Below are 13,156 nucleotides of genomic sequence, written 5' to 3'. Positions count from 1 at the left end.
ATAAATAGCTGGAGGTAAACAAAATCGCATTGCAATAAGATCCGAAAGCAGAAATAAGGAAATAGTGTATGGGTCGGAAATAGGAAAATTATAAAGAAGAGAAAAGCATTTAGGACAAAGAAGCACAATCTGTGATCTGGGATATATCATTTAGAATACAAAAATAAGGAGGAAAAGTGTAAAGAAAAAAAAAGCAGAATTACAAGTCTACGTTGGATAAGTTTAAAATAAAATTGAATCTCGTTCATTTTAGTTATCTAATAGACCTGATAAACACTTAGTTGTACACATTCTATTGCATCTTCTTCTGTTTATTTGTCCTGCCCTCTAATTGAAGTATTTCCTGCATTGAAGCGTTGAAGCAGTTAGCATAGGGAATAAAGGTCAAAGCCTACCATAGAAAAGATTAGATACTAGACCGCATATCAGCATTTTCATATAGCATTAGAGTTGCATATAACATAGAAATGTCTGGAAAGCCATTGCAAGCACTTAATAATGTGCAAATCAATGCCAAGAACAACGGAATAATCCGCACTCCTGGAAAAGCATCGATCTCGAAGCCTGAGAATGCTCATCACCATCATCATAGAAGACAGAAGTTGAGTGCTCTCTGTAAGACTCCACCAAGTGTTGTCAGAACAAGAAATGGACGTGGATACCACCGTGGTCTGTTTCTGGGAGAAGGGGGCTTTGCAAGATGTTTTCAGATGAAAGATGAAACTGGAAAGATCTTTGCGGCAAAGACAGTTGCCAAAGCCTCGATCAAGAATGAAAAGACCAAGACTAAACTTCTTTCCGAGATCAAGATCCACAAAAGCATGTCTCATCCAAACATTGTGAAATTTGTCGACTGCTTCGAAGATGACGTTAATGTGTACATTCTTCTCGAGATATGTCCCAACCACTCACTAATGGACTTGCTAAAGCACAGAAAGCTTGTGAGTGAGCCAGAGGTGCGGTTTTTCATGACTCAGATCATTGGAGCTGTGAAATACTTGCATCGCAGAATGGTGGTGCACCGGGACTTGAAGTTGGGCAACATCTTCTTCGATCCCGATATGAATTGCAAGATTGGAGACTTTGGATTGGCCACGGTAATTAATTCTCCAAGTAAGCGCCGGTATACCATCTGCGGAACTCCAAACTACATTGCACCAGAAGTTTTGGGCGGTAAGAAGACGGGTCACAGCTTTGAGGTTGATATTTGGGCCATTGGCATCATGATGTTTGCACTATTGTTTGGAAAGCCACCATTCCAGGCAAAAGATGTCCAGGTTATCTACGAGAGAATCAAGAGAAATGAATACTCATTCCCGGAAAATTCGCCGGTGTCCCGAGAGGCCAGAGTATTAATTCAAGACATACTTCAAACGGATCCAACACGCAGACCAACACTGGACGAAATCCTGCAATATGATTGGTTCACGTGCGGACCTTTCCCCTCGGCAGTGACTACGGAGTCGCTTAAAAGAGCGCCAAAGGGCTTCTCTTTTCTCACGAAGGAAGAATCGAGGATCAACTTCGAGAAAGTGAAAGGCCAGGCCGGAATTGGAAGGTCTTCTGCAAGAAGAACAGGACCAACAACACCAGTAGAAATTCTAAAGAGTGACCTACAGAGCGAGAGACCCAGAACACTGCTCCCACATTCACTATCGCCGGACAACAATAAGGACAAGTACAGAGAAGTGACGTCTGTGAACATCAAGCCATACAAAAGAGGACTCACCATGGAACTTAACCGGGCGAATTTCGAAAGCCGGATGGCAACAGTTCTGAATGAGGCACTTTCAAAATCTTTGATGAACATGAAACAAATCGAGGAAGGTGCATCCAGACCTGATCCATCGTACCAGGATGAGTCTCCAGTCTTGGTCTCCAAGTGGGTCGACTATTCCAATAAGCACGGGTTTGCTTATCAGCTCTCTACAGGTTCCATCGGTGTGCTTTTCAATGCTGGCCACACAGTGCTGAAAAATCCAGATTACAGTCAGATTTGTGTTGTCGAGCCTGAAACGGTCAACGGTTGGAAAATCAGCCTGATTGAGTCGGCAGAAGTCCCATCTGTGTTGCTAAAAGACGTCGAGATTGTGGACTTCTTCCAGAAATACATGAATGCACATCTTTCAGATGTCGCAAGAGAAAATATGGATGCATCACCAGACTCGCTTTATCTAAGAAGATACACCAGAGACGACAACTACATCATGTTTGAAATGAGCAACGGCAGCTATCAGTTCAACTTTAAGGACCATCATAAGTTTGTGCTTTCGCAGTACGGCCAATATATGACACACATCACTCCTTCTAAGGAAATTGAAACGCTTCCCCTGGATCACGTGATCAAGAATGGTAATTTCTATGATCACCCTGATGAGTACTTTAATGTTAAGTATGACTTCATGAAGCACGCTCTCAAGGAAAAAATAACTATGTGATGTGGCTAGAGCTGTTGATCTGAGACTAAAAATAAATATAGAATTTGAGCAAATAAATACCCATCATTTTGGTTTGAAACAGATTAAAGCCTTCCTGAAAGAATTTAAAGAACCCCCTCCAAAAAAAAAAAAAAAAAAAAATTATCAAGATAAAAATAAAGGTTCTATTTATGGGGCTCAGGCCAGATGATAACGCACGGGATTTTCAAGAAAGCAGATTACATCCAATAAGAATGTGCATCACGTTAGTCATAAATAAGCATTATAGACGTTGTGTGTTGCAACACCGTTTCCGCTTACTTTCTACAATTCCCTTCTTTTAAATCTCGGAGCTTGCTATTTTGTTCTTTTATGTCGTTCCTGCCGTATTATTCCAACCGCTTTTTTTATCTCCGTTTGTCCTTCCGTTTCTTTTCGTTTAACTACTTGCTTTGCTTTTCCCTCCCTATTAACACTGTGTATCTTTTATTAGATCGTGTTTAGAATCAAACTTACTGGAGTCGTTGATATTTAAATACAATGTCAATTTTAAAGATGTTTAGCGCGTAGTCGTATGCATTGAAATATTTCACTGCTATTTTCCACTATATTTACTATGTTTACCATATTCTACTATGTTTACCATGTTTTCATATCTCATACTGCTTTACTATGCTCTCCTCCCACTTTCACTAGTTTTTGTTCGTTATTCTTTCTCTATATTAGTACAAAATTCAAATGTTAAGTTTACTATCTTCCTTCACAATAACGTGAACCACTGATCGTTCATCCCTTTTAATGTACATGTTCTGCGGCATCTTTTGCTTATATATCCTCTGTCTCCTCATTTTCAGTAGCCGTTAATAATGATTTCAACTCCCATTCCCTCTTGAATTTCTCATTCAAGACATTCAGCTTGGAAATTAACCGTGTACATGCATTCTTAAGTGCAGTCCGTGGCTTGTAACCATCCTCAGTCTGAATTCTCATCAAGAAATTCGCAAAAAGCGGATGCTGCACTTTGTATGCAGCAAATATCACCTTTGGATCGTTGATCAGTTCCTGCCTGAGCATATTTCCAAGCGTATGGTCTTCCCTTTCAAATTTCACTATTATACAATTGGGCACCCTAGAATCTGGGGTAATCTGAATCTTCGACACTCCGTCTGGAAGAATGAATAGCTCAAATCTGTCCGGTGCGTTCATTGTGTAAAAAAGGCTTGTTTTGGTTCGTGTTGCAAGATATGCTTTATGATAATATTTCTCCTAATCCAGCCAGAATACTGAGTACTACCGTATTACCGCAGATGAATGCACAACCTATCACCGCCGTTTAAATGTTGTATTTCGCAGCTTGTATCTTGTCTTTTAATGGATCTTGTGCGTTTGTCTGGTGAAAAAAAATTAGAAATTAAAAAGTTGACGGGAGGAAAAAGTTCGCCTCGAAACAGTGTAATCGCACATCATGTACAGAAATATTTTTTTACCCATCCGTACACAGGTGTGCTTGTTTATCGTATTCCCTTCTCCATTTTCCAAATTCACAGTGAGGGAAAAAAATTGTACGCTCAGATGCGGCCGAAGGCATTGTTAAGCATCGAGAAGGTAAAGGCTTACATAAGAAGAGAAAATATATTAAAGTGCCCCGGTGAAGTTTTCGTGCGTGCTTTTTTGTCGAACCCCCCTGTCCACCTTCTCCAACTCCACAGATTTTATTCTCTTATCTAATACTACTACTTCTCTTTTCCTCAATCTTGCCGCTCTTGTAAATTATTTTTGTTTCCATTGCTTTGCCACATTAGAGCAGAACGCCGTTTGTTTAGTGCCTTTAGATATTGTTTCACGTCTTGGGCATATATCTGAACGAGTCTACGTATCAAAAGCAACTATTTTCATCATCTTTTTTTTTCCTTTGTTTGATACTCTATATCTAAATATTGAGAGTCCAAAAGACCATAGGGACGCAGGTGTTTGATTTTACAGTGTGAATACCATATCGATCGAATTATGGCTTCACAGAACAATTGGCAACCTGGATACGGCAATAATCCACCAAGAAATGGGTATACGTAAGTATTGATATAACTGATTTGTTGTGGATTTCAACGTGGAGAAGAGAATTTTTCGCACGAGGATTCGTCGATAAGCTCGAAGATCGATAATGATACTTTGGATTGCTTCTGGTTTCTGTTTGTGCTCTTGATCGCCTAATCTGAAGGCCGACACGAATCGAATACCGTGTTCATTTTTTTCTGTTGTTGTTTTTCTCTTCTCCGAGATTTCGGCCTGGATTATCATGAGCATCCTACTAACATTCTTCCTTCTTATTATTAGTGCTGGAATGAACCTCCCACCACCATCGGTGATCGAGAATGGTAAGTATTGACCACTTTGCGGAATTGTGTTTGACAGCTTTGAAAACACCGCTTACTAACATATCAACTTTCTCTATAGCCCAAAGTACGTACCAAATGGTGCCCGGGATCAATAACATGGCCCGATTCCCGAATGGGAGTGACCACAGGCAGCAACCGGTCCAATCAGTCCAACAAACTCAACAAGTGCCACAGGTGCAGCAAGTACAGCAAAATTATAGGCCATTGAATGTGAAAGATGCGCTTTCGTACCTGGATCAGGTGAAGTTGCAGTTCAGGAACAACACCGATGTGTACAACAAGTTTCTCGATATCATGAAAGACTTCAAGTCGCAAAGTATCGACACGCCCGGAGTTATCGACCGTGTTTCGGCTCTTTTCAAAGGTCATCCGAAGCTAATTGACGGATTCAACACGTTCCTTCCCGAAGGATTTTCCATTGAGTGCTCGACGGCCGACCCAAACATCATAGTGGTGACTACTCCTTTGGGAAAAAGCATCCGAGAAAGAACAGGTCCATCTCGAGGTGCAGCCGGTGCTGCAGCATATAGGGCAATTACTAGTGCCAATTCCCGCTCAGGTGGCGGCTCTGTGTCATCTACTGCTTCTTATGGTAATCAGCCACAAATTTCGACACCCCAGCAGGCAGCACTTGCTGCACAGGGATCTCCAGCAGAGTTTGACCAGGCGATAAACTACGTGAACAAGATTAAGCAGCGGTATGCGAGCCGGCCCGAGATCTACAAGCATTTCCTTGAGAACTTGCAGCTATACCAAAAGGGAATCAAGCCGATCTACGATGTATATCGTGAGATATCTGAGCTTTTCCACGACTCGCCCGACTTGCTTGAGGATTTCAAGCTTTTCATGCCGGATTCAGCATCTGCCGAGTCTGTTGCACAGCCTGTAGCACCTGCAGCACCTGTGGCACCTGTTAACGGTGCTGCTCAAGGTTATGGATACGTTCAGCTTCCTCCAGTTGGAAGTTTTGCACCTCCGTCTTCTTCAAGTGTTGCAGCAGGTCAAATTCCTCAAAACGGCTTGAACCAGGCCGATTCCACGCGCAGAAGGCTCTCTTCTCGAGGAAGTAGGCCGCAAATGCAGCCTGGGCAGCCGAGGGGTCAGCTTCAGCCGTTTGATGAGCATCCTGTGTCCAATATGCGGCATCAGGAAGAGGTTGATGGCTACGGAGCGATGGCTGTGCAGAACCAGGTTCATGCCGAAAATTTGGCAGATACCAATCGGCAGGCAGTAAACGGACATCCGTTGGTAGTGCCAGATACACGAGCTCGTGCATCTTTGCTTCCTGGTGTCCCGGAACCGGTGTATCCGGAAACTGGTATAGACACTGATGTGTCGGACGAAATCGCGTTTTTCGAAAAGGCCAAGAAGGCCATCGGGAACAGGCAGACGTACAACGAGTTCCTCAAGTTTCTCCGGTTGTACACAAGCGATGTGATAGACAAGGACACGCTTGTGGAAAAGGTGGAGGGCTTCTTGGGCGGAGTTCCGGAGCTTTTCTCGCAGTTTAAGGCCATTGTTGGCTGGGAGGCCAAGCCTCTCCGTATCGAAAACATCGCCATCAGGAAGCAGTTGATGGATTTGGGCATGCGGACTGCTGCCGGACCTTCTTACCGGCTTCTTCCCAAATCTCAAACCCACAAGCCATGCTCTGGTAGAGATGAGTTGTGCTGGGAGATATTCAATGATCTGTGGGCAGGCCACCCAGTTTGGGCCTCGGAGGAATCCGGATTTATTGCACATAGGAAAAATCAGTACGAGGAGATCATGTACAGAATAGAGGATGAGAGACACGAGTATGACTACTACATGGAGGCGAACTTGAGGACCATCCAGACTTTGGAGACCATCGCAAACAGGCTTGCAAATATGTCACCCGAGGAAAAGGCGAGATTCAAGCTTCCAGAAAACTTGGGCCACACCTCCACAACAATATACAAGAAGGTGATCAGGAAGATTTACGACAAGGACCGGGGCTGGGAGGTTATCGATGCACTTAGGGAGAATCCTGCAGTCGCTGTTCCTGTTGTTTTGAAGAGATTAAAGCAAAAAGATGAAGAATGGAAAAGAGCGCATCGTGAGTGGAATAAGGTTTGGAGAGAGGCCGAGCAGAAGATCTTCTACAAGTCCTTAGACCATTTGGGCTTGGCTTTCAAGCAGATCGACAAGAAGTTGTTGACAAACAAGCAGCTTGTCAATGAGATCTGTACTGTGAAGCGTGAGCAGACCCATAAGAGGATTCATCCATTAATGCCACGTCCAAAATCGCAGCTTACGTGCCATTATGACGATATTGACGTTCTGTATGACTTGCTGCAGCTTGTCTGTATCTACTTGCAGCATACGCAGTCCTACTCCGGCTATGATAAGTCGCGTTTGTTGGCATTTATGCGCTCGTTTGTGGTCCGCTTCTTCTTTTTGGATGCCAAAGTTGTCGACCAGGCTCTTCGTGACCGCAGAATTTCCGTTGATGACAGGGGAAGATGGAACAGAAGTGCCAACTCGGGATCAGCCGATGGTCATGACTCGTCAGACGTTGAAATAGAATCCTCTGGTGAGTCTTCCGGTGAATCTACAACTTCAACATTGAGCAACGGCTCTACTTTATCTCAGACCAGGAAACGGCCTAGAGAGTATGATTTGTTAAAGGATGTTCTCAAGCGCTCAAAGCGTAGCAGGAGAGGTCATGATGATGGTAATGAGTCCGAGGAAAGCGATGCCCAGAAGTTGGTTGATGAAGCACTTCAAAAGGCACAGAGCAGTTGGATCAACGAAGAGTCTCGAAAGCATGATATAAGCGATGGTGAGACTGCAGCTCCGGCAGATACTGAAGCAGCAAGCAGTGTTCAAAGTGCTTCTGAACGTTCAGTTTACAACATTTTCTGTAACACGCAGATATACGTCTTTTTCCGCTTCATTGATACTCTCTACAGAAGGCTTCTCGGAGTCAAAATGATTGCACCGGCTGCCAATCGTGAGATTAAATCCCGGAAGGAAACAAAGTTTGCAAAGGATTTGGGTTTGATAGATCATTCGTTAGAGGAGCAAGGTGTGAACATTAAAGGTGATGATTCGTATCACGAGGCACTCAATTTGTGTGCAAAGGTGATTCAGGGCAAAGTCGAGCAGGGAGTGTTTGAAGAATCTCTCCGCCAAGGTTTCCTCAACAAGGCATACCGTCTGTTTACCATCAACAAAGTGATTCAAGGGCTTCTGAAACATTGTCATACGCTCGTCACCGACTCTAAGTGCGGAGAAATTCTGATGTTGATGGAAAAGGATAGAAACGCTTCGGTCTCATCTGCAAAAGATCAGATGATGTACAGAATGCAGGTGAGAACGCACATGCACTCGGATGAGAATATGTTCAAGATCTCGTACAGCAAGAAGACTAAAACTGCCGAGATTGTGTTCCTCGCGGTTGATGATTTGACCATCAAAGACCAGTCTAAGTCGAAAGAGGAAAAATGGAACTATTACATGACTAGTTATGCCATGTCGTATCCAACTGAAGGAATAGACTCAACCAAGGTGAGAATGCCATTCCTTGAGTCCAGTCTGAACGAGGAGAAAGAGGATGAAAACGAGATTGAGGGAGTTTCTGACTCGAAGCTCAAGGTGAAGGTGGATATCGATACTTATCAACTGGTCTTTGATAAGGGTTCCTACGATATGTTTATCAGAAGCAGCGTGTACTCTAAGAATAAGCCACTAAAGGATCTCAAGAAGCTTCGTCTGGATTCGCTCAGAAAGAATTTGGATAGTATCTTTGATAAGAAGAGTGATGAGGAGAAGAAGAATGCCGAAGAGAAGTTCCAAAGACTTCTATCCGAAGGTCAAAAGGCCTACGAGGCATATGGTAAAACTAATTAGGTTGCTTTCTTTGTTGTTGTTCTATTTAAAGCTCCCAAAATGTGTATTCTACGTTGTTTTGTTTTGTTTAGTTTGATATTTTTATAGCTCTATTAAATTATTGTTCCAATAGATGAAGTAATTGAATAACGCTTTCTCCCTCCCTATTTGTTCTTCCTTGTTATGTAATTTTCCGTGCCCATATCGACTCCAAAGTTATCCAAAGTCTCTCCTAGCTCGTTAGGGAAGTTACCCAATGTTGTATCAGGCTCGTCCTCGATAGAAACTAGTGTTTCTTTACCCTCTAATGGCTGATAATCACCACCATCGATAGGGAATGGAAGCTTTAACTGATCTTCCTCCTTCCACCAAGTTTTTGGAAACGAGAGACCATCACTATCTGGTCCTCCCCATGGCCATAGCCATTGATAAAAAGGTCCCAGTGATTGCTTCATGTTCTCGTAGCTGGATCCAAGATCATACGGAAAAACAAGGTCCTCAAACGTGAAGTTTAGAGGAACAGACGATTTCTTAGGAAGTTCCCTGTAGTTAATTTTCCATGAGGTAAGTTCAGGAAATGATTCACCATGATGCAATTTGGCAAAGTTGGCGCGCACCTTAAGCCAGAAAGCTTCTCTGTAAAACACGTGGTGCATTCTGTCCTGCTCCCAATCCTCAATTGTCGACACGTTTTTTGATAATCCGTCGATTGTGCGCATAAATAGCAGCAGAAGCGTGAATTCAATAAATAGCAACAAAAGAGTACACACTATTGTCAATACTAAATCTGTTCGACTGATAAGGTAAGACGGAAGGTTTCTTATCTTCCAATAATGATGTAATCTTCCCCAATGATACCAAAGCCCGGTAGCGCCTGATATTAGAACCCAAAACAGAAATCGCACGAAATGTGGCATATTTCTGTATCCAATGCAGTTCATCGTCCATGGGCAGTGATGGTCCATCTTTAAAATGCACCTACCGCACGTTTTACAGTGATGAGTTCTCTCTGGCTTATCTGCTCTGCATTTCGGGCAATATTTGTACCAGAACCCTTGCGGATCACCTAAACTTTTCACTTTATAGTTGACCGGTGGATTTCCCGGTGAAGTCTTGATTGCCAAATAATATGATAACCACACCATAAACAAGCAGCCTTGGAAGATCGTAAATATTCTATCCCCTTGCTTGCCGTCCTTGATCATCAAAAACGTTGTTAATATATGCTCTCCAGCTATAATGCATACTGGAATTGCAACACCAATCCAGGGCCATTTGAAAGAAATAGCCATAGCTTGAATTTCCTCTATGTCGAGGTATCAGAAAATTAATATCGGCTGATAGCTGGGCTTGCTCTGCTTATTTAATATTCATGATATATTTCAACATGATTTTCCATAGTGGAACCTTCCTGAGCGTGTGCCAAAACATCGACCCTACAGTTTATTTTAGCATATGCATCCTTACACCTTATGTTATACTTTTGCGATGTTATATTGGGTGAAAGCATCATCCTCTACGTAAGCACAACACTGTGTTTCTTCATTCTTTTTAAACAGACTGTTAAACAGTAAACCCTACATTTAACATATTTTAATCTTACTTTTATTAAGCAAATTCTGACACTGATAAAAGAGATTTGAAAAGAAAAGCTAATTTGTATCCAACCAAAATACCCTTAACTACTACATCCCACCTTTTTGTACAGACAAGCACGAGTCACACTCACACGCCAAATTCAATTACAATCACACTTTAAGCACTTAATCAACTTTTCCCACTCTTTGTGAAATTTTCTTTGTAAATCTCGTTATCTCCTTCCAGCAGAGGTCATCACTGCTTTTAACCGAAAAATCCTTCCTAACGTTCGTAAATTTTCTCCCACACATTATTACCTTGACAATTCTTTACCAGCACTATCCAGTAGGTCAGTTCCTTGAAGGGTCATCCTTTTTAATTCCGCTCCTTTGTAGACGATCATTTGATCGTGATCAGTATAGAGGTTCATTTTTATAAAGCATATGATAATTGTTCTTTCCTGTATCAACCGTTGTTTTCAATGCATAGGAAGTTGGCATTTATCAATAATTGAAACATTTGATTTTATTCATAAGATCCCCTAAGTCCCCTTTTCCATAATGTCAGGTGTTTTGGGTATATGGATTCCATTCGTTTGGGTTCATCATCAATTTGTTTGCACGATCTCACTTTTCGTTTAGAAGATATTTTTCAATTGGGTGCAATTTGATTAGGCAAAATTGCCAGTATTGCATATCTTTTAAACTTAACGTTATCCAATAAAATAGGGCATTCAATCTAATAGTATTTTAAATTGTTTAAACGGAATACGGCTACGTATTGTGAAGAGGCTCGTATGTGCAGTAAGAGTATTGTTCGAACAAGAAACTAATAGCTGGTATCATCGTTCTTTATTAATCGATACTAATGCTTTTTTGATAGGAGTGAAAAGTAAATTTCTACGAAAACACTTAATTCCCAGCCTTTAAAAACTTTAAAGCCAATACAATCATCACAGATATTATTAGGTATATTTCAATAAACCAGCTAAGTTTACAGTTGTTACAAACGTCTAAAATTACCACCTCTTATTAATCATATTAAAAAGTGGCTTAATATTTATCGACTGAATTTACTTATAAGGCCTGTATTATCACATCAAGAATCATATTGACACAATGAATCAAATAAGTATCAAACAAAAACATAATCTCTTAAAAAATGAAATGCACAAAAAATAGCACAAAAATTTAAAAAATGTAATGACTGGGTGGCCAAGCTGGTTAAGGCGTGCGACTGTTAATCGCAAGAGCGTGAGTTCAATCCTCACCCTGGTCGTTTCAAGATTTAATTTTTTTATTTTTGCGGAAAAGTTGACATTTTTAAAAGTGGCGACGTGCTGGAGATACATCGGAAGAGGACAAAAGGAAAAAAATCCGGTGGCGGGACTTTTGGTAATGTGATTATAGATTGCATTGATTCCTTCATAGCGGTTAGGTCCGAAATTGGCCGAATAAGCAAACAGTTCAATTGTGGAAATAGATGATTGAGATCTCACACGAGATTTTGCTAGAAATACCGCCGGTTGGACCGACAACCGAGAAACAATAATGAGAAAGATAACATAACGGTGTGGTTTTGAAACAAATGAATAAGTAAATGAATGGAAAGATATGGAGATATTGGGGAAAAATAGCGAGAAAATAGCGAGAAAATAGAAGTCAGTTTGTTAAATGATTAATTAGAAATGGAGAATAATGGAGGGGGATCTTAAAAAAAATGACTAACGGTTTTGGCAATTGAAGGAAAATTTTTTTGGAAAAACAAGTTGCCGCATGAAGGAAGAAGCATTACCGAAATGAGAGGATAAATGCCAAGAAATGCACGGCACATTTGAGCTTACGGAAGAAATGGGTGCGAGAGATGGAAACATTTGAATTTTCTGGGGACTATTAGATGTGAGTAAGACTTAGGATGGGCTGTTAGCAGAATGCATAAGAGATACTCGGTTGAAGTAGTTGAAGGTTACGGAAATCGGAATAGAAGGTAGTTTCCACACATTCACAATAAAGATAATCGGAGTTATGCGGAAAGAATAGATAGATGAATGTACGGAACGCAGAAAAATTAAGAATTATAGTAGATTCAGTGAACAATTGTCGGGGTAAAGGACGAGTGGCGTACCAAGGAGAGGGCATAATCTTTAGAAATGCAAGAAAATTAAGTCAGCGGTGAGGTTAGATAAAAGCGTAGTTTGCATATAGGTCATAGTTACGTAAAGGTGGAATAGGTTATTTGTTTCATAAAACTGGGAACAAAAAATTAACTGGGCAGGTAATATAGTAGTGTGCTACAAAAAATTGGTCGGGTTTAAAGATATCATTCAACGTATGAGATCTCATTCGAAGCATTATGAGTGTGCTCACGACGTAGAATACAAAGAGGTTTGTAAAAAAAAAATGGGTGGGCGCTTAAGTTGAAGAGGAAAATGTTAATTGAACGTTGGGGTATAAGTAGAAAAAGAGATCTTAACGAAGACGTCATTATTTTGAAGATGGAGAGATACAATAGAGTGGAAAATACAGGAACACCGAGAACAAGAAAGAAATAAGGGGGAAAAAGAAACGAGGGTACGAAGAGAGAACGAGTAATAAAGGTATGCGATTTAGAGCGCTTCATTCTTACCCGACCGTTACTTTTTGATTGAAAACAGTTTTATTCGGCACGGACGGAAACAGAGACAGGAAAAAAAAAAGGTTAATAAAAAAACCTACGGGAAGTAAATGGGAAGTGAAGGAGAGGAAAATCGTGCAAAAGATATTGAGTGGTGGGCGGCGTTAGAAAAGTTGTCGAGGCCGCAAAAGATTTGGACCAGTGGTAGGATAGATATGAGAGGAAAGAAAAAAAAGGGCTGACAGCAAATGAAAAGTTACCGGGATATCAGTGTGGTTGAAGAGATTAAGAAGAGGTGAG

At 41.2% G+C, this 13,156-nt stretch overlaps 4 protein-coding genes and 1 non-coding gene across 5 annotated transcripts; 3 read left to right on the top strand and 2 right to left on the bottom strand.

Annotated features, from left to right (window-relative positions):
• Positions 1-467: 467 nt before the first annotated feature.
• BRETT_002751 (uncharacterized protein) lies at positions 468-2,438 on the top strand (the record flags this gene model as incomplete). The annotated part of the gene is made up of 1 exon (XM_041281271.1): positions 468-2,438. The coding sequence occupies one exon, from the start codon at positions 468-470 to the stop codon at positions 2,436-2,438; it is 1,971 nt and encodes a 656-aa protein (XP_041139062.1).
• An 804-nt stretch (positions 2,439-3,242) lies between these two features.
• Positions 3,243-3,623, bottom strand: BRETT_002750 (uncharacterized protein; the record flags this gene model as incomplete). Its single annotated transcript, XM_041281270.1, has 1 exon — positions 3,243-3,623. The coding sequence occupies one exon, from the start codon at positions 3,621-3,623 to the stop codon at positions 3,243-3,245; it is 381 nt and encodes a 126-aa protein (XP_041139061.1).
• A 1,090-nt stretch (positions 3,624-4,713) lies between these two features.
• Positions 4,714-8,686, top strand: BRETT_002749 (uncharacterized protein; the record flags this gene model as incomplete). Its single annotated transcript, XM_041281269.1, has 2 exons — positions 4,714-4,792; positions 4,872-8,686. 2 exons carry the CDS (start codon positions 4,714-4,716, stop codon positions 8,684-8,686), a joined length of 3,894 nt encoding a protein of 1,297 aa, XP_041139060.1.
• Positions 8,687-8,829: 143 nt separating this feature from the next.
• BRETT_002748 (uncharacterized protein) lies at positions 8,830-9,957 on the bottom strand (the record flags this gene model as incomplete). The annotated part of the gene is made up of 1 exon (XM_041281268.1): positions 8,830-9,957. One exon carries the CDS (start codon positions 9,955-9,957, stop codon positions 8,830-8,832), a length of 1,128 nt encoding a protein of 375 aa, XP_041139059.1.
• A 1,490-nt stretch (positions 9,958-11,447) lies between these two features.
• On the top strand, positions 11,448-11,521 carry BRETT_002747. Its single transcript has one exon. It is a non-coding gene; the product is annotated as a tRNA-Asn (tRNA).
• Positions 11,522-13,156: the final 1,635 nt, after the last annotated feature.

Source organism: Brettanomyces bruxellensis, chromosome 9, assembly GCF_011074885.1.
Source record: "Brettanomyces bruxellensis chromosome 9, complete sequence".
NCBI lineage: Eukaryota > Fungi > Ascomycota > Pichiomycetes > Pichiales > Pichiaceae > Brettanomyces > Brettanomyces bruxellensis.
The sequence above is the reverse complement of the archived record's forward strand: the minus strand, read 5'-3'. Positions and strand labels throughout refer to the sequence as shown.